This window comes from Phoenix dactylifera, chromosome 16 (genome assembly GCF_051530095.1).
Source record: "Phoenix dactylifera cultivar Ajwa chromosome 16, Ajwa_hap1_PhDact_Kaust_v1.1, whole genome shotgun sequence".
Taxonomy (NCBI): Eukaryota; Viridiplantae; Streptophyta; class Magnoliopsida; order Arecales; family Arecaceae; genus Phoenix; species Phoenix dactylifera.
In genome coordinates this window covers 16,773,741-16,792,500 of record NC_143205.1, presented here as the reverse complement: position 1 = coordinate 16,792,500, position 18,760 = coordinate 16,773,741, and the positions used below count along the sequence as shown (strand labels likewise).

Here is an 18,760-nt window from a genome sequence, read left to right as displayed (position 1 = left end):
CTTCTTTTTCTTCTCCTTTTCTTTTTTTCTTTTGCTTCTCCTCCTCCTCCTCTTCCTGCTTCTTCTGCTTTTCCTTCTCCCCCTTCTTCTCCTTCTTCCTCCCCTTCTTCTCGTCCTCCTCCATCTCCTCCTCCTCCTCCTCCTCCTCCTCCTCCTCCTTTTTCTTCTCCTCCTCCTCCTCCTTCTCCTTCTTCTTCTTCTTCATCATCTTCTCCTTCTTCTCCTTCTCTTTCTTCTTCTTCATCATCATCATCTTTTTCTCCTTCTCCTTCTCCTTCTCCTTCTTCTCCTTCTTTTCCTCCTCCTCCTCTTTCTTCTTCTTCGGTTCGGGCCGGTTCAGCGGATCGTCAGTAGCATTCTTCTTTAGGTTGACACCATAGCTTTTGCTTTGTACCTGTCTTTCATAGCCGAACCGATCTGGTTCCATGTCAGTTCAGCTCGGTACAATATGAACTGGGCGGTTTGGGCCGGAACCATAAATAGCATTCTTCTTTAGGTTATCACTATAGCAGTGTATGTTTCTATTTTGTCTACTATTTTCTAATGCATTCTTCTCATTTACTAGGTGGGAGATGTTGGATGACATTCTTCAAAATACAGTAAAGCCTTTTAAGTTTCAGTAGCTATGCTGAAGTAATTATATTTCATTATGCTACCTTTGAGCATTGATAACACTTACGTGTTTTTTTGGAAAAGTGATTGTCTATAATTTCGTATTAAGCTGCTGTCAAGATTCTTGTTGTAAAGTTATATATGATTTATTTTTCTTCGTTCTGCATTTTTAGGAAACTTATATCACTGTCGTGCTTGCTTCCTTCATTGTTAGTCTGCATCTAAGTTTCATCAGTCATCACAAGTCTTTTGATACATAAGCCATTGCTACATTGCAGTACTCTAGTCCTACTGTAATTTCATGTATTTTAATTCCAGCATGCTTGTCAGATACATGCTATATTATGTTTTGTAATCCATTGTGGCCACATATATCTTTGGCCAGGAATTAAAGTTTACGTTACGGAGGAGAAGGAACTGATTATGGAACCATCACTGAAATGGGCTGGAAACCCTAATGTCACTATTCTAGTTAAAGCATTTGGCTTAAAAGCAACTGTACAGGTTACCAACATGCTCTTTGTTTCATGAGAAAGTACAATGTTACGTTAAATTAATGTTGCGGTTAAGAACAGATGCCAATGCTACTAAAGCTTATTTATTTTTAATCTATGTTTGGTTTGAGAATTTAGGTGGTTGATTTGCAAGTCTTTGCTTCACCACGTATAACTTTAAAGCCATTGGTCCCAAGCTTTCCTTGTTTTGCGAAAATCCTTGTGTCTCTCATGGAGAAGGTATGTGGGAATGGGCAGCTTAATTTTTATACTACTTATACATTGTTGCAATTTGTGCTCAATTATATATAACGCTTTTTAGGGATTGTTTCCCTTTTGCAGCCACATGTTGACTTTGGACTAAAACTTATTGGAGCAGATCTTATGGCGATTCCTGGTCTCTACAAATTTGTTCAGGTAGTTTTGCTGGGAACCTAGAGCCTTGTCATGTTTCCACATTGCATTTTTTAGTCTTTTTACCTTTTTGAAATAGTTCACATTTTCTTCTACTATAATCTAGTTTGAACTTGGTGTGAAGTTAATATGCCAAGGTTGTGAAAGTAATATATTCTAATAAAGCTACAAAATATATATGAGAACTTCATCTGGTGTACACCAAGAGTTGATTGTTTATGCCAAGGCTTGTTTTCTTGGTACCAAACCTTATACTGGTGCCACACTAGCACTGTATTGGTACGGTACGGTACGGCATTTTTTCAGCATACCAAGTATCAGTATGCCTCCTGTATTGGCTGCCAGTACCAAACCGGTACGGTGTGGTATGGGATGTACTGTCCGGTTCGGCGAACCCTAGTTTATGCTGTATTATAATTGATTTGTCAGTTCCAGAAAACTTGAATAAGTTTTGTTACTTTTGTTTTTTAGTGTTTTGTATGTTATGTTGTTTTTAATCATTTAGTTGTAAAGTATGTTTTGGACTAAACATGTATAAGTTCCAGACACCGAGTTTTGGAAGTAGGCACAAAAGGGTATCCAATGCATGAGGCTTCTGCCACTATGGGGTGTTGGGAGAGTCAGATTTAGGCAACCTTACCCTCATGCATGAAGAGGCTATTTCCATATTTTGAATCTATGTTACCCGGGTCACAATAAAGCAACATTGCCGTTGTGCCAATTCCTGCCCTCGTGGAAGTGGATATTAATGCTCTTTAAGTAGCAAGCATTAGTATCACTTGAAGAATCTTTCACCTTGTTTTATATCATGTCAGTCATATCAGAGTTGACATAGTGCTGAGGACAGAATTTCTATTTCTCCTTCAACAAAATTCTTCTTGTTGTCTTTGTTTTAAGATGCAGCTGGTGTATATGAGGGAAGGTTTGTGAACTAAGATGTGAAAACTAGGGTTGCTATAAGTTTTTAAAATTAAAGCTTGATGGCAGGAACTTCTTGCTGAAACTTTCTCTTATTTATTCTGCTGGGTTTGTTGATTTGCATGGGTTGGAAGGAGCAGTATTGGGAACTCTTCGCATTAGCATCATAATTTTGTGATGTTGTACACAAAACCATGATACACACACACACATAAGACTTTGTTTCTTGTTTTTTTTTTGCATTTGATAATTTTTTATGATTTCAATTGCAGGAGACAATCAAGAATCAGGTTGCAAATATGTATCTTTGGCCTAGAACATTGGAAGTTCCAATTATGGACCCTTCAAAGTAATTTACTATATGCTATTTCTCATTAATGAGAAATCTATTTACCCACACACACACACAGAGAGAGAGAGAGAGAGAGAGAGAGAGAGAGAGAGAGAGAGAGAGACCCATCCTGACAACTGCCAATAACTACTCTATAAATCTTGCAGAGCTGGAAAGAAGCCTGTTGGAATTCTTTATGTGAAGGTTGTCAGGGCTCATAATCTGAGAAAAAAAGATCTCCTGGGTAAATCAGACCCGTATGTGAAACTTAGGCTTACAGAAGAAAAGCTTCCATCAAAGAAAACTTCAGTGAAGCACAGTAACCTTAACCCTGAATGGAATGAAGAATTCAAATTAGTTGTCAAAGACCCAGAAACTCAAGCCTTAGAGCTTATTGTTTATGACTGGGAAAAGGTATGCCTTGTTTCTTAACAAATTCTTTTCTTTTATGGTTCTCCCTTTCTCAATATTCTGCAGTCTCTGCTTTATACCTCATTTAATGACCTAGCATATATACTTTATAGGTTGGGAAACATGACAAAATGGGCATGAATGTTGTTAAGTTAAAGGAGCTTACCCCAGATGAACCAAAATCTTTGACGCTTGACATGCTTAAAAATATGGATCCTAACGATGTGCAAAATGAGAAATCACGTGGACAGGTTGTTGTGGAAGTGACATATAAGCCCTTTAGGGAAGCAGATCTACCAAAAGAAATCAGTGAGGATGCAAATGTTGTAGAAAAGGCACCTGATGGTACTCCAGCTGGTGGTGGCTTGCTTGTTGTTATAGTTCATGAAGCTCAAGATCTTGAGGGAAAACACCATACAAACCCATATGTGCGAATCATGTTTAGAGGCGAGGAGAGGAAGACTAAGGTAACACTAGTTGTGATTATAAAGTTTTACTGTGGATTTTTGAGTTCTTGGTTGACATTTCTTTAATGATTAGCCATCAAATAAAGAGATGACTATTTATTTGTTTATTACCGCAGCACATCAAGAAAAATAGAGATCCACGATGGGAAGAGGACTTTCAGTTTGTCTGTGACGAGCCACCAATTCATGATAAAATGCATGTGGAGGTACTAAGTAGGCCACCAAGCATAGGCATACACTCCAAGGTACAGACTCTATTACCTATTATTTGAGCATTAACTGATCATTTGTAAATTTGAACTTGAAATGACAAAGGCAATGTTTTGTTTATTCTTTTAGTATTATATAAATGACACGTAATTTTCAGATTGACCATGAAGCAAGTTTAATATGCCTCCTTAAATAGCTGTGCATGTCTGCATCACAAAATTTGAAATATAGACTTGCACTACAGGTCCACAACTGTTAAGTTCGCTGTGCATACATACTGACTATGGATGTGAACTTTTTGAGCTTTATTCCTTTAACATGCTCTAAAAAAGTCGTGTGTATGTGTGTTTGTGTGCGTGTACAACATGATATTTTTATTTTCATTAATGATATGGCAGTTAAGTATCTGGACTTTTAAGGGTTTGGACATTGTAAGGCGGTGTTGGTCCTGCAAGAAAGGGCATGTGCATGCTTTCCCTGACAAGTTTTATGGTCATTCCGTGTGTCTAATATATTGCATTCTGCCAGTACTAGCAAGTGGCATGAAGACCAATGGTTCATCGGAGCATTCTTGAAATAAAAAGAGCATATATATTTTTATTTATATGTTTCTTTTCTGCTTCTAGTTTCCACACAACGTCCAAAAGAGAAATGTAAGGGGTGTATATAAGAAGAGAGATTACATGAGGCGTTTTCTATTTAGTTTTCACCGAAATTGAATCTCTTCCATGAGAGTTTATAAAGTGATTTTGTTGGAAATAACCTAAATATTCATTATTATCATTAGCTGCTGTTGCTGATATAGAATTGGTATTAGATATGTGAATGTGCTGATAGCATTATTGTTTTTGTAGTTATTGTCACAATATTAATGTTGGTGGTGCTGATTAGTAGAATTATTGCAGCATTTTTTTTCTTAACAGTTCTCTCTTTTTCCTACAATGATCATTCTTATGCTGCTTCGTTTCCAACTCTTCAACATCTGATATAAATCTTTATTATTCAGGAAACTTTGGGTTATGTCGTTATTAGCCTTGCAGATGTTGTGAGTAACAAGCGAATCAATGAAAAATATCATCTCATTGACTCCAAAAATGGTCGGATTCAAATTGAGTTGCAGTGGAGAACTTCATGAAGTTTTTCGGATGGAGAGTTTCAAGCATTGACGCACTATATCCCAGAAAATAGGAGAGAATCTTTATGCTTGTGCGTAGTACATGGTACAATGTATTGAAGATGAAATCCTGTAGATATTGAACCAAAGAATCTCTTTTTCACCCAGTTTTTTCTTAGATTTATTTTGTTTGTGGATATAGATTTTGTTGATTGGTAAATTCAAATATATACCAATTCATGCTTAATCAAATGTTCTATGTGAATCAAATCATTTTATGGAGTGGAGCTGCTATTACTACATTTACCTGACATAGAGTAGCATTAAATGGAAGTCATGACAATAAACACAGTGGTCCCTATACTTCTGTGCTTAGTTCGCTATTTCTTGCGATGTAGTCTAACTGGCAAATGCAACTAAACAGCCGGTGCTTGGAGATGGAGTGCTTTGTTAGCTGCTGCTTGTAATGTTGCTTTAGCTTCTTTTGCCCCAACTAGCGGATTGGGGTTAGAAGAAACAAAGGAAAGAAGCAACTGAAGACTTGGCCACACTTGGGGGGGTTATTCAAGCTGGTCGTATGTTCCATCAGTGAAATCTCCTTCCATAACTGAAAATGTCTACAATAGAGCTCTTATGGGTATTGCTTTGGAATTCTTATAGCCGCAAACCTTAAGGCAGTTGCCCATTGTTCAGATAGGGAACTATCATCATACAAGTCGGGACTGGAGAGATTCCATTCTATTCTACAAACAACAGTTGAAGCTGGACTGGCAACAGTTGTACCTTTTGTATAGTACTTGTTTTATTTCCTTAATGTGCATTGCATCATGAAGTAATCCCTGATCCCTTTATTTGATTCATGAATATTGTGGAGTTGCCCTTAGAATCAGGGGGTTGAGGTTTCGTCCGTGTCTTCAGAGTGTTGGCATATCGTGGCCAAGGTTGCAGCTACAGGAGGGTCTTCACCATACCTGAACTAGGAATATAGAATTCCAGACCTAATGGTGTGCGTAGTTTGTTATGGTTGTGGATTCCATACTTCTCTACCTTTGTATTATTTATTTTGTTGTTTTTATCATGATTTTGTGTTGCATATGAATATTAGTTACTTTGTATCGGACTCGCTTTGATCATCACCGGAAAACAAAGGAAAAGGATGCAGGTTACCTCCATGCTGGTTTCTGGCTCCTCTTTCTGACATTAGCTAATGCGGTAAGTCAGGCGATTGAGATTTGTTGGATTATTATAGTCTTGCAATTTTCTAGAAGTGCTTCTAAATAAAATGGAGGTATAAACTCTGTTAATATATCTGGAATTTGAGGACTCAGTTCATATGAAAATCTGCTGTTCAGTCTCTAGTATGAATTATGATTGAGATCATGAAGAAAGGTATCAACTACGATAGGAGATGAAACACTGAAAATGGTCACACTTCTATCTGGAGGAGGCTCCAGCTACAAAATCTGAGAGCTGTTTCCTCATGTTTTCGGTAATTCTCAAATTATGATCGAGTTACAATCTCATTTACTTTTATCCTTAGCTATGTGAGAGAGTCTGTTTGAACTCAGCAATTGCAGCATGGATGGTATGTTAAAATATCCAGTAAGCTTGCTATGGTTTTGTGAATCCATGCTATTTCGCGAGGGCGGGTCCCAAACCTCAATAAAAATCTTTGGAACATATCAAACACTGATCTAGAGGCCCCAAGGGAAAAATTGCATGGAATCCAACAACTGATCCAGCACCCAGATCTAAGTATAATGTCACTTTTCAGATCAGGAGGCCTCTCATTGGACCATGAAAAATCACAAGAACCAGAGCACTTCGGTAGCCTCCACATCTTTGCCAACCAAATCCATTAAAATGTAAAAGAAGCCTGTGAACACCCACCTCCTTACTATACTGAAACTGTTTACAGACTATACATGAAGCCTTCTTCGGTGGATCCCTCAAGTGAGCAACCTCTTCACATCAAGGACCCGATCCGAGCTTCTCTGATGGTTATAAACTGACTCAAATGCCTGCATACATACACTGGCAAAACCAGTCATGGCTTGGAAAACATTTGGAAACCCTGTCTGCAAGTTGTTCAGAGTCATTGCTCTTGTGACTGCAACACTCTTCTCATATTTGCTCTTCTCCTCTTCGGCCTTCGTCTTTAAAGCCTCCACCTTTGCCCGCTTCTCCATAACTGGGGATGTCCGTGCTGGTTCCCCATAACCCTCTGTTATGGAGAATGGGCCATACTTGGACTCCAATGCCCTTAGTTCTCCTGCTCTCTTCTCGAGCTCTTTAAATGCCAGGTCTGACTTCCTCTTTTGCTTCTGCTCCTCTGCCTGCTGAAGAACAACTGCATGGATCACTGTTAAGAAGCTTTTGATCCCCTCTGAGGCTACTTTGTCAGGAATTCGATCAAGTGCAAGCTGCCATTCTTCACACAGTGAGTAGATGTCCGAGCTCTGCTGGGTTTCGCCGAGCAGGTTGTGGTCACATTGAAAGAGAGAGAGGCGCAGCCAGCCCGTGAGGGAATGGATGTACTCTCTCTGGGACTTGACCAGATTGCAGAAGGCTGAGTACCAGTGATCAACCTCAAGCTCCAGCTGGAGACTGGCCTGCCGGTGTATGTTGGTGGTCGGATTATTACTTGATGCATTGTTGAGGTACTCGAGTTGTTGGACTATGTGGGTCTGTACCTGATGGCACTCGTACATGCTCCTCCACATGCCCATCAAACTGCAGTTCATAGGCAAATATTATTCATTGTATAAGCTAGTGAAAAGATGCACCTCAATCCAGTAATTTAACAAGATCATATTAGATTCATTACAAGACTAGTTGAAATCTTAAACAGATTGGGCAGCAGCAACCAAAATTGATTGATGGGTGGTGCGAAAGATTATGATGCTCTGACTCTTTGTTGTATTGTATTGTCTCGTTCACATAAAAAAACATCATATCCTGCATATCATATGGTTCTTCATTTGCTTCATTACATATTTCAGATTCACTTCTCAGGGGGTGTGATTTAATATTTAAGATGAATCAGTTGGTTAAGGTTAAGTTAAAGTTTCTCTCACACGTCTAACTGCGTGTTTAGGCTCATAGCCAAGTAGTTAGGAACTCAATATTGTTGTGGATAGTTTTCATGTCATATTATCCTGTCATGTAGGCACATACCATTGTTCTTTTCATGGCCATGCATAACTAAGATATAACTAATTTTACTAAATCGTTTTAAAGATCGAGAGAGAGAGAGAGAGAGAGAGAGAGAGAGAGAGAGAGAGAGAGAGAGAGAGAGAGAGAGAGCAAATGGGAAAGAAGCCCCCAGTCCTGCTTTGTTTAAAGAGATTGATTTAACCAAGTCCGGTGTTAACAGATTTCCAATTCCTGCTTATGTTTGTAGCCATGTGATCAGGTATAGGAGCGAACGGTCGATAGTTCTATGCCAAACAAGGAATTGGCTGAAAGTACGAGGAAAAGTTTGCATTTTTACTATGTTTGGACCATTGGCTATTGTTTTGCTGCTAGATCATTCAGTCAGTGACTAGTTACATTTCTATATGATGTGTCTAGATTTTGCCTGTGCTCCTAATATATATTGTTTGCAAAGAAGTATTAAAGATTAGCTGATACTGATGCTGTTCTCTTATCTTATTGCCTTACTACTATGTCTTGCAAGCCTAATTCCCTTTTTGATCATTATAATGCTGAAAAGAAAATACTTCTTCATTTATCTTATCTTTCTGTACAAAAAAATCATCTGAGAAAACAAAAGATTATAGGTTGAAGTCACTGATACAGCATTTTCTAACAAAGATTATAGGTCAGAAGTTGGCAAAACAAGTATTTGTATTGCAAATTATTTTTCCCTTTAGAGGTTTAGAATTTAGAAGCATGAAGTCAACATGTCAGATGCTTATCCATTTGCACAAAAATTGCAAATTATATTTTGTAGGTTTTTCCTCCTGGTTTTATTATGTTGCTCAAAAGTATAGGTCTAGGCATGAGAATAGGTTAAATTTGAATAATATTAGGTTTGTTTATTAATGTTTATGAGTATAATCAAGAATTCTTGTAGGGCTACCTTCCATGATCATTTAATTAGATGGTAGCATAGTTGCTAAAGTTTTGTTCCAATGACTCTTAAAGTAGGAGCAGCCATAGACTGATCTTGAAGAACAACTTACAGGAATTGTGAATGAAGCTACTTTCTCGTGATGCATTCCACAAAAAAAAAACAAGGTGGACATTATGTTATCATGTCTTATATTTGTACTGATATCATTAGATGAAGTTATGAGGACCACAATATATGCATGACCTCAAAACAATCTATACATTAAATGTGAAAGCAGTGCACGGCAATTAGGTTGTTAGAATAGAAAAACAGTGTTGCAATGCAAGAGGCTCCCATCACTGTGGGGTCTAAAGACGGTCCTCTTATCCTCACGGGCAGAGAGGTTGTTTCTATACTTCGAATTTGTGACTTTTAAGTCACAATAGAGCAGTCTTACTGTTGCGCCAAAACTCGCCCTCTAATTAGATTGTTATAATGTTAGTAGAGGAATATGAATTAAAGAACAAAAGATTGACAGTAACTAAAATAAAGAATAAAAGAAAGGGTAGCCGTGTATTTAACATGTTATTGTACTTCATGCAAAATATCAAATAGGAAAATAGAAACCTTTAGGGCCTGCATGCTACTGCTTTTGTTGTCAAAAATCCAAGAAGAAAATTGACCATAATGAACAGATATTTATGATTAAACCTTTTATTTTTCAACTATTTGTATAATCTATAGCGTTTTTGATGGCAAAGATTTATCGCTTTCAAAAAATAAAAATAAAGGAATGGCAGAATTTCCATGCAAATGCTAACTCCAACATAAATCTCCATGCAATATTTCACTTATTTGTAGGGAAGAAAAAACACAAAAATAACAATAAAAGCCCTTAGTTATTAAATGTGAAACTAAATTTTCTTTTTAGACATTATTAGATGGTACAGATGGCACTCTAGAAATTTCATCCAAGGGATCGCCCATTTTTTTATATTAGAATAACCCATAGCACAAAGAAGTCAGACAAATACATAATAGCATGGGGTGAAGTTTAGGTACTACCTAGGTAGCACCATGATCATGTCACCCGCTATATATGACACTCATTTTAAACCAAGATGGCTCATTGTTTCTCAATTTTAATAGGCGAATCAACAATCAAAGTAGTATCTTGTCCGGTTGGTAGCATTTGCATGGCAATAGAATCATCGAACTATGCTACCTAGTTAGCATGTAACCCACCCATGCCCAATTGCATGTTGCTCAAGAGCCTTAAATATTTGTTCCACTCACAAACAGATGCAGATCGGGAACAGCTTTTATGTATCATGTACATAGTCCTATAGTTATCATACCAAGCTATATGTATCAGTATACACAATGGAAAATTGCATAAAGATTTACGATTGCATGTCTAGCATATCGAGAGCAATGATAAAAGCAAGGATGATACTACATGATCCCATGCTGATACTATGTCATCAGGTAGAATAGATTTGTTTGTATATGAGAATGATGAATGCATCAGAGTATCAGCCCAAGTGCTCTTCTATTTTTCTTGTCAGACAACCTGGGTACAAACCAGTGCTCTTCTGTAACTGCTAATTTCTATTTCCACTCCTTTCTTTTCCTCTACCCATCCCCTTAGACCAATGGTTCCCATGGATAACAGCAGGCTAAGAGATGGCTTGTGCTTGGTGGATTAGCAGAAAGAAAGTGTGGAATTAGCAAATATCCCTTTTTACCTTTGTGCATCTTCTTTTGTGAAACACCAAATTTGACTCTGACAGTCAACCCCACAATCAAGTATGGCGTCGTACTGGCAGGACCAACATGACAACCCATTCTTTTCTAACCTTTGTGTAGAGAAATGGGTTAACATGTGAAGAGCTTTTTTTGGTGTATGTTTGCATGAGAGAGAGAGAGAGAGAGAGAGAGACTGACCCAGTGACAAGCTCAAGGAGCTGGGGAAAAAGCTCAGACTCTCTCAGCCTGATGATCTCAGAGGTGGTGGTCTCTATAGCCTGAGAGGACACCAAAATCTTTGACTCCAGCCTCTCAATCTCTCTCCTGTTCTTCTCAACCTTCACATAGTCCACTCCCTTTGCCTCTTGGTTCCTTAGCAGGCCCACCCTTCTCTTGTGCTCCTCCTTGAGGCTCTGAGAATTCTGTGGCGGATAAAAATAGTATATATATCAAAAAGGTGGGGTTACAAATAAAAGAAATGAAGCTGCTCTTTTGAACAACGAAAATATAGATAAAACAAGCATTCCTTGTGGCAATTTAGTCTCGTTTACTGCTCTCTTCGAAACTAAAAAGTTATTGGGAAATATTCTTGGCCCCAACCCAATGAAATAAATAAAGAGAACAGAACAAGAGGGTATGTGTTCCAATGGAATAACAACAAAAGCTTGCGTGTTCTAATATAGAATTTATTACTGTGGTAAGATTTGGTCAAGTAAATAAAGCAATGCTTCTTTTTGTCCGAGAATCATTTAGGCTGGCACCACGCATGGAGCTCAAAAGAAAACCAAGGACAGAAGGAAAAGATGGAATATATACAGGTTAAACAAACATTAAAACTAAAAAACAAAATAAAAATGAGGAGGAGGAGGAGGAGGAGGAGAGAATGAGGATGGCACTGTACCATGACTTCAAGGAAGAGCTTCTTCTCCCAAGCAAAGAGCTTCTCCACTGTAGAAGAATGGCTCGTGCTCCCAGTGCCAACTCCACCACCATTACCAACTCCCCTCACCATCTCCTCTCCGCACCTTCCAAACCTGGTGAAACCAGTAGCTTTTGAATTGGACCCCCAGGTCCAAAGCAATGGATTCAAACTCTTGCCATAGCTGCACATCTTCCCTACATTATAACTAAGAAATAAAATGAGAACAGAGTTTTGTAGAAATAGATTAAGACCAAGGATTTAGAAAGGAAGGGGCTTGCCTGCCAGTCCTTGATTAGAAGGAAGCTCGCAATTTGGTGCTTCTAACAGCACAGATACACGGCTGCCGGCATCCGCCGACTTGAGGAAGTACTCGTCGAGCTCCTTGACAATCTCAGAGAGATCCTTCCGGCTCCTGGGCACCACCACCATGGCGAGCTCACTTGCAGAATCCTTCGAAAAGCCGCTAACAACCGACGGGGCCGGGGCCGCGGCGGGCGCGGCGGTGACTTCCGACGCGGTGGTGGCGGCCTCTTCCCATTCCTCCTCGGTGATCGACCGAGAGGAGGACGGGACGAACGGGTCCCAAAAATCCCAGCTTGACGAGTGTGGTGGGGGGGGAGGGGGCGGGGGGAGCACCGGGGAGGCGGTGACCGAAGAGATCCAGTTGTCGGAGCTGGGGCTCATTGGAGGAGGCGGGGGAGGCGGTGGCGGCGGAGGCGGCGGAGGCGGTGGCGGCGGTGGAGGGGATGGGGAGGGGAGGGGAGGGAGGTGGTGGTGTAGGAGGTCAAGGTGAGTCTCGGCGTTGGCGAACTGGAGGAGGGCGGCGCCGGTGGAGCGGAGGGAGCGGAGGTAGAGCGTGTGGGCGGCGGCGAAGGCGTGCCGCTCCGCCACCAAATGCTTCATGTATCGCCGCCGGGCCTTGCATCGAGCCACAGCCTCTTCTCTCTCTAGCCTGGATTGGCAACACCCCATCTCCCTTTATCCTTCTCCTTCCTCTGTTTCTCCCCTGTTCTCTCTATGAACTACGCCAAAAGAAATGTGGCTCCTTTTTGCTGTACAACTTCAAATATCTATGGATACCGTTCTCTTCTCCTTTCTCCTTCTTCTTCTTCTTCTTCCTCTGTATCCCCCCTGTTTTTTTTTCCCTCTTCTCTGAACTATATCAATAGAAAGGTGGCTTCTTTTTGGTGTAGAACTTCAAATATCTGTGGGTTTCTTCTTTTTTTTTCCCTCACCTCTTGTAAGGCAGATCTCGGAGGAAGATTAATCCTCTCTGGAGACCCTTTCTCCTAGCTTTTTCTTCTCTCCAATGGAGTCCAAATCCTACCAAAACTCCCCAACCTCTCCACTTGTCCTCCTCTCTCTCTCTCTCTCTCTCTCTCTCTCTCATGGGCTTTAAGAACACAAAGGTAGAGAAATTGAGCAGTAGAACAGACCATGTGGAACAGTTTGGAGGCGAACGGAGACATCGGGTGTTGGGCAGTGTGCATGAGATGGTTGTGGTTGGGGCCCTACATTTACCATAATACCCACGTCCCTTCTACTAAATATCTTTCAAACCAACGGATCTTGCCAAGATTATCGTATCTTGTATCCGTTTGCGCGAATCAACGAGGCCAATGGAGGGGCACTTAGGTCAACTGAAGATTCAACGGGCGCATGCTATATTTGGTTACGGTCTTTAATGAGATGGGTGGCGTTTTCGTTATTCTTGGTTGGTTTATATGGGGGTAGTTCTTGGAATGTACTTTGCCTGCAAGATTTACGAGGGAGCAATTTGGGAAATTTATGTGAAATCTCCATCCCTCTGACGGCAAAAGCCCCTGTATTTACTAAAATTACCAAAAGCTCCTGGCAGTTTTAAAATGAGCAGTGAAACCCGTCTCTGTTTTTTGAAAGTAACGTATCTGTCATTTCTGTTTCAAATCATGATTGCAACTTGCCCGGGTCAATAATGTAATGCTAAAATTTGCATTTGGGACCAGGAAATGTACACATAGAAGTATAAGAATTTAAGAATGAGAATTGGAATTTGGAAATGGTTAATTTCAAGGACCAAAATTCGAACACCAAAAGAGATACTTGGGGTGATGGACCATTCCACATGAGGATCCTTTGTCACATATCTAGGTGGACCCTACTCTGTTTGTGGCTGACAAGGACTAAAGTTGGTGCTTGTTATATTTCCAATAGTAAGCAGATGCAAAGGTCAAAGTGTAACTATTTATCTCTAGGGGTGGCTCAAGACGCTCCCTGCTAAAACCTAAATACCGAGATGGATATATCTTGCAAACACAATGTGATGACACCTACGTTGCTTGCAAATTTGATTGCATTTATATCATATTAATGTCATATTGATAAAAAATAAACATAACAATTATCCTCTTAATATACCTATCAGTGGTTGACCTGCAATGTTTATAGAAAACATTTGATTGGTGCTCAATATTTATAATAGTGTCTACTTCATCAATATTTGTAGAGAAACAAAGTAAACAATACATTGTGTATATAAGATATTGTGGTTTGGCAAAAACACCTTCTACATCCACACATGTGAAAAGAGAATTCGTTAGCCATGGAGAAAACTAGGCGGGATTGAGATCTTAAGAAACTCGGTATAAAATAACTCTATAAATATCAACTTTATTAATGTATGAATTTGAGACATACACAACATGTCTACTTTCAAAATAGTCAAGTGTGTTATTGTCCATGTGTCCAAGTGTGTGATCCACCGATTCACTGAGTGAGTCTTACAGTCAATTAACTAGCATTATCTCAACTAGTTGGTACTCCTCCCCACTCAGAAAAGTTCTTCTTTTGATGATACTCAGAAAAATTCAAGGGTTCTATCCTCTATCAGAGCCTGCTGCATGCTTGATATTTTCATTACTTCAATTAAGGCTGCACAATGGGACAAAAATTTGAACTCAGATCTCTGATAGAATCCACACAGAGACTACTTCACATCTTAGCAAGCCAATTACAGGGAATTTGATAACCCTCATCTGCTAAAAGGTAAGGTTGATGAATTTCCTACCACCAAACTAGAGTGTTAGTTTCTTGCCATAGTTTGGGGTTAGGACTCCCCCAACCCATTCAACTAACCCAACCAGCATTTTTAGTGACTTAGTCCAGGTCATTATTGGGTCAGATTGAGCTTAAGCTCGAACAGTTTGGCCAAGCCCAATAGTTTTGTGAGCTCGAAGGCCCTACATCGTGACATGATTATTGCAATATGTGCATAACAAACATGGTGGCTACAAGTAGAATTTTGGATGTCACCATGTAGTCAAAGAACTTCTCAGGCTTTTTCTTTTAGTTTGCTCTTAAGATAACCAAGGATAAACCTCATTATGGTGGCAACCATATGGTTGGACTATTTGGGCTCTTCTTGAACTCTAATTAGGCCTGACCTACAAAATTTTGGACTGGGCGGGTCAGTGGGCTCAGGTTTGGGCTAACAATGTGGTGGGCTTTTTTGTCTTTGGCTTAGTAGAAATATCCCAGGAAACTAAGTGTTTGTGGAAATAAATTTTGGTAATGAGTAATGTATGACTAGTGCTCCTCCCTTCCAAATAATGCTATGATTCCGTATGATTATTACAGCTCATCATAGTTTTCTACTTGACATGGTCAGCCGGTATCATATTAGATTTTAAATAACATCCACTTAGGCCATGCCTTTGGTAAAATTAGATTCACCCACAAAAATTATTTCCAAAATTAGTATTGCGTCGACTTGGACCCCACCGAGATAAAGGCCGGATCCCAGACCCACCAAGTGGTGAATAAAGTCGACACCTGAAGCCAATTGGAGTTGGGCTGCGGCCTAGCCCTCGGGCTTCAGCTTTCAGAAAATCCAATTAGCCCATGCCTGAACCTTGTCGGCGTATGATCGAAGGTAGTTGATATTAATACAAACTCGCATCAATTTCCTACTCGAAGTGGGAGTTTCGATTTCCTTCCTACGTACCCTCTGTCCAGATCCTCGTCAGTTTATGATCTATCCATCTACGTGGACGGTGGGTGATGAAATCATGGACTGCGTCACTAGATTCCGACTCGAACTGGGAGTATCCACGGGATATTATAAATAACCCTGGCTCCGGCCGTGCGAACCATCGGCCATGGCCTCCACATTGAAACGCCTCTCCGAGGACGAAGTCGCCGGGATCCTCTCCTTCCTCCCAGCGAAAGCCATCATCAAACTCCGAACCCTCAGTCGGTACGTTCTGCGTCGCTCTGCATGCAATCACTTCCTCCTTACCCAATCTCGCCACACCAAAGCCAACTCGGGCTTCTTCACTCGGCCATACTATGGCCCTGTCGTCCTCACTCTCCTCGACCCTCATGCCGGCATACCCAGTGAAGGCCTCCGGTTCTTGCAGCACGCCGAAAGGGTCGTCCTGGCCTCAGCCAACGGTCTCGTGTTCTGCTCAAACAAGTCTAGAGTCTTAGGTAGCTTGTGCGTCTGCAATCCGGTGGCTCCGGTCGCCACGCTGCGCTCCATCCCGCCGCCGACCGGCGAAGAACATCACGACCTGTCATGCATCGGCGTCGCCGTCGACCCGATGTCGAGAGGCTATGAGCTGGTCTGCCTCACAAAGACGCCAGATTGGCCCTCCTTTTACGGGTGCAGGGTCTACGTCTCGGCGAACAATGCATGGAAGTTCGACAAGATGGTCGATGGAGGTCCTAGAGATCTGCAATTGGAGTATCCAGTTATTTGCGACAGGACAGTCTACTTGGCTTCAACTTGTGGGCCCTACATGCATACGGCCCCGTACATTGTCGCCTTTGATATCGAAGAGGAGGGCTCCGAGATTCTTTCGATCCCGGGAGAGGCAACGAAGGCATCTGATTGCCATGAGATTCGGATTGCAAGGTGGGGTGAGAAATCTGTGTGCTTGATAAGTTGCCAGAGTTCTTCAATTTTTAAGCTGTGGGTGATGTCTCGGGATCAAGGGACCGTAGCATGGGTTGAAAAATATCAAGTTAGCATGATGGAGATGGGGCTTACAAGTCCGGGAGATGTGCACTCATTTACAGTGATCAACAGGGACACGCTTGTTTTTGTAATGAATAGCTGTATCTACAGCTACGATATCCAAAAACGAGCGTTGAAGGAGTTGCAAAAAGGCTACCGATTAGGTTATCCGGTTTTGATTCCCTATGCAAACTCCCTACAGCCCTGCTGAAGATGCAAAGCTCGGCAGCTCAAAATTTTAGCGCACATTGGCGATGTTTTGAAGGAGAAATGAAAATAGTATCTCGGTCAAACACAAGCCTCGACTGAAACTACAAGAGTAGTAGTGTTCTCTTACAATCCTTCACGGTACGAGATGTTTGTGTAATTTTTTTTCTCTCTTCGGGGCTTAAGGTGTAGTTTCTTCCTTTATTATTTTGTTCTGCGTTTTGACCTAGTATTAGAATATTATGTTATTATATCGACATATGATCATGAGATTAGAGCTTGAAAGTTTGTCTTCTGTCGAACTTTTGGATGGCTGCTTGTTTTTTGAAAAATTACAAAGAAAAGATTCCTCGAAGATGGCCTTCTTATGGAAGCGATGTATTTTCATATGCTTTAGGACATTTTTGCCTCTATGGCCTCATACACGGGTGGGTAAGAGCGGCAAACATGTTAGATCTGGTCATACACGGATCAGATATGGACCGGACTAGAAAATCTTAAAGCTTAGTTTGGCCTGTTTATTAAACAGATTAGGATTTAACATCTAAACCTGTTAGGATTTATAAGTAGGTAACCTGACCCAATGTCCTGTTTAATAGACATGTTATATCGGATCAAGTCCACCAGCAAACCTGTTTACTTGTTAAATACATGTATATGTTGCTTGACCTACTAGTAAAAATGGTTAACTCTCTCCTTAACTAGGTTATTTGTGGCAATGGAACATTTTTCTGCTACAAATATTCAGTTGGAGGGTGATTCATCTACAATTATCGATTGGCTTGTTGCTGCCGAAGTCTATACGAGCACAAATTTGCCCACACGAGGAACGAATAAGAGGTCATCAAAGTTTCCCAACGGGGGAACTCTTTGATGCTTAAGTTAGCAATAAGAGATTTTGTTGAACAAAGGAGAATAAGATTTCAGTAATGAATCTGAAAAAAAAAAGTCTTGCACACCTGGTATGTCAAACATCCTTTTATAAAAACAGAGTTCATATCCCATCGGTACTGAACTTCAGAGTCCTAAATCAAGTGAAAAACAACCTTTTGGCCGTGTTTATTTAGCTTAGCGCATGAAGACTTGTCCAACTAAAAAAAAATTTCTTTCCCCTTAGTAGCATGTATCAGCTTTGTGCTGGAGGTCGGATTTGGGCCACATCAGTAGTGAAGCTTGTCTTCATCCTTGCTCTCCAATATTTTGCACCTGAAGCAGCAGGCCATACATTGGAATGCTCTCATATTTTTCCTTGAAGGAAATCAGGTTACCGATGCATATCTTGGTTGCAGTCTTAGCATCCTCTATTTTGGGATAGCAATTTCCCACTAGGTCAGTTGTAGCTGATATTAGGGCTGTCAACGGGCCGAGCTGCTCGGGCTCGGCTCGGGCCCGGCTCGGTAAAAGCCCGGCTCGGGCTCGGCTCGTTAGTCAAACGAGCCCGAGCTCGAGCCCAAAATGAGGCCCGTTTAAATTCGAGCCCGAGCCCGAGCAGCTTACGAGCCCAAACGAGCCCAACCAATAACCCATTCCCATTTCCCTCCACCTGACCTGACCACCTCCTCTCTTTTTATTTTTTTTTTCTTCTCCTTCCTTCTGGGTTTTTCCAGAAGCTTCCCGCCGTCCCGCATAAAAATCCATTCCCTCCCCTGACTCCCCTCTCACCTTCCTCCTCCGCCGACCGCCGCCGATGCCTCGCTGCCTCCTTCCGCCGCCTGGGAAAGAAGCACGCGAGGCCCCTCCCCCTCTTTCTTCTCCATTTCTCCCCCTCCCTTTTCCTCTCTTTGCGACTCCTCTACCGGCGAGACTGCGATAGAGGAGGGGATGAGAAGCTCTCCTCCACCGGCGAATCAGGGAAGGA

General features: G+C 41.1%; 3 protein-coding genes across 4 annotated transcripts in view; 2 read left to right on the top strand and 1 right to left on the bottom strand.

The window, feature by feature from the left end:
* LOC103720472 (synaptotagmin-2-like) overlaps positions 1-5,223 on the top strand; it is a 15,170-nt gene extending 9,947 nt beyond the window's left edge. For both annotated transcript variants that reach the window (XM_039118008.3, XM_026809759.4), the window contains exons 7-14: positions 998-1,116; positions 1,245-1,346; positions 1,449-1,523; positions 2,711-2,787; positions 2,937-3,183; positions 3,294-3,647; positions 3,764-3,892; positions 4,864-5,223. In XM_039118008.3, the coding sequence (XP_038973936.2) occupies positions 998-1,116; positions 1,245-1,346; positions 1,449-1,523; positions 2,711-2,787; positions 2,937-3,183; positions 3,294-3,647; positions 3,764-3,892; positions 4,864-4,992 (1,232 nt within the window). In that variant the 3' untranslated portion in view covers positions 4,993-5,223. The remainder of the gene's footprint in view (positions 1-997; positions 1,117-1,244; positions 1,347-1,448; positions 1,524-2,710; positions 2,788-2,936; positions 3,184-3,293; positions 3,648-3,763; positions 3,893-4,863) is intronic.
* Positions 5,224-6,680: 1,457 nt separating this feature from the next.
* Positions 6,681-13,087, bottom strand: LOC103720471 (protein ALTERED PHOSPHATE STARVATION RESPONSE 1-like). The gene is made up of 4 exons (XM_039118006.3): positions 11,978-13,087; positions 11,679-11,893; positions 10,976-11,199; positions 6,681-7,704 (listed from the first exon to the last, which is right to left on the bottom strand). The coding sequence occupies exons 1-4, from the start codon at positions 12,669-12,671 to the stop codon at positions 6,921-6,923; spliced, it is 1,917 nt and encodes a 638-aa protein (XP_038973934.2). The 5' UTR covers positions 12,672-13,087; the 3' UTR covers positions 6,681-6,920.
* A 2,748-nt stretch (positions 13,088-15,835) lies between these two features.
* Positions 15,836-16,906, top strand: LOC148699768 (uncharacterized). Its single transcript, XM_088712335.1, has one exon. It carries the CDS (start codon positions 15,836-15,838, stop codon positions 16,904-16,906), a length of 1,071 nt encoding a protein of 356 aa, XP_088568461.1.
* The last annotated feature ends 1,854 nt before the right edge of the window (positions 16,907-18,760 follow it).

What these genes read in the sequence shown, in the direction of transcription:
- LOC148699768 (XM_088712335.1), top strand. Translation starts at nt 15,836, where the DNA reads ATGGCCTCCACATTGAAACGCCTCTCCGAGGACGAAGTCGCCGGGATC.
- LOC103720471 (XM_039118006.3), bottom strand. Translation starts at nt 12,671, where the DNA reads ATGGGGTGTTGCCAATCCAGGCTAGAGAGAGAAGAGGCTGTGGCTCGA. An exon ending in AGCTCTTCCTTGAAGTCATG is followed by an intron (nt 11,200 to 11,678) that starts GTACAGTGCCAT and finishes TATCCGCCACAG; the next exon opens with AATTCTCAGAGCCTCAAGGA. An exon ending in CTCCTTGAGCTTGTCACTGG is followed by an intron (nt 7,705 to 10,975) that starts GTCAGTCTCTCT and finishes TATGAACTGCAG; the next exon opens with TTTGATGGGCATGTGGAGGA.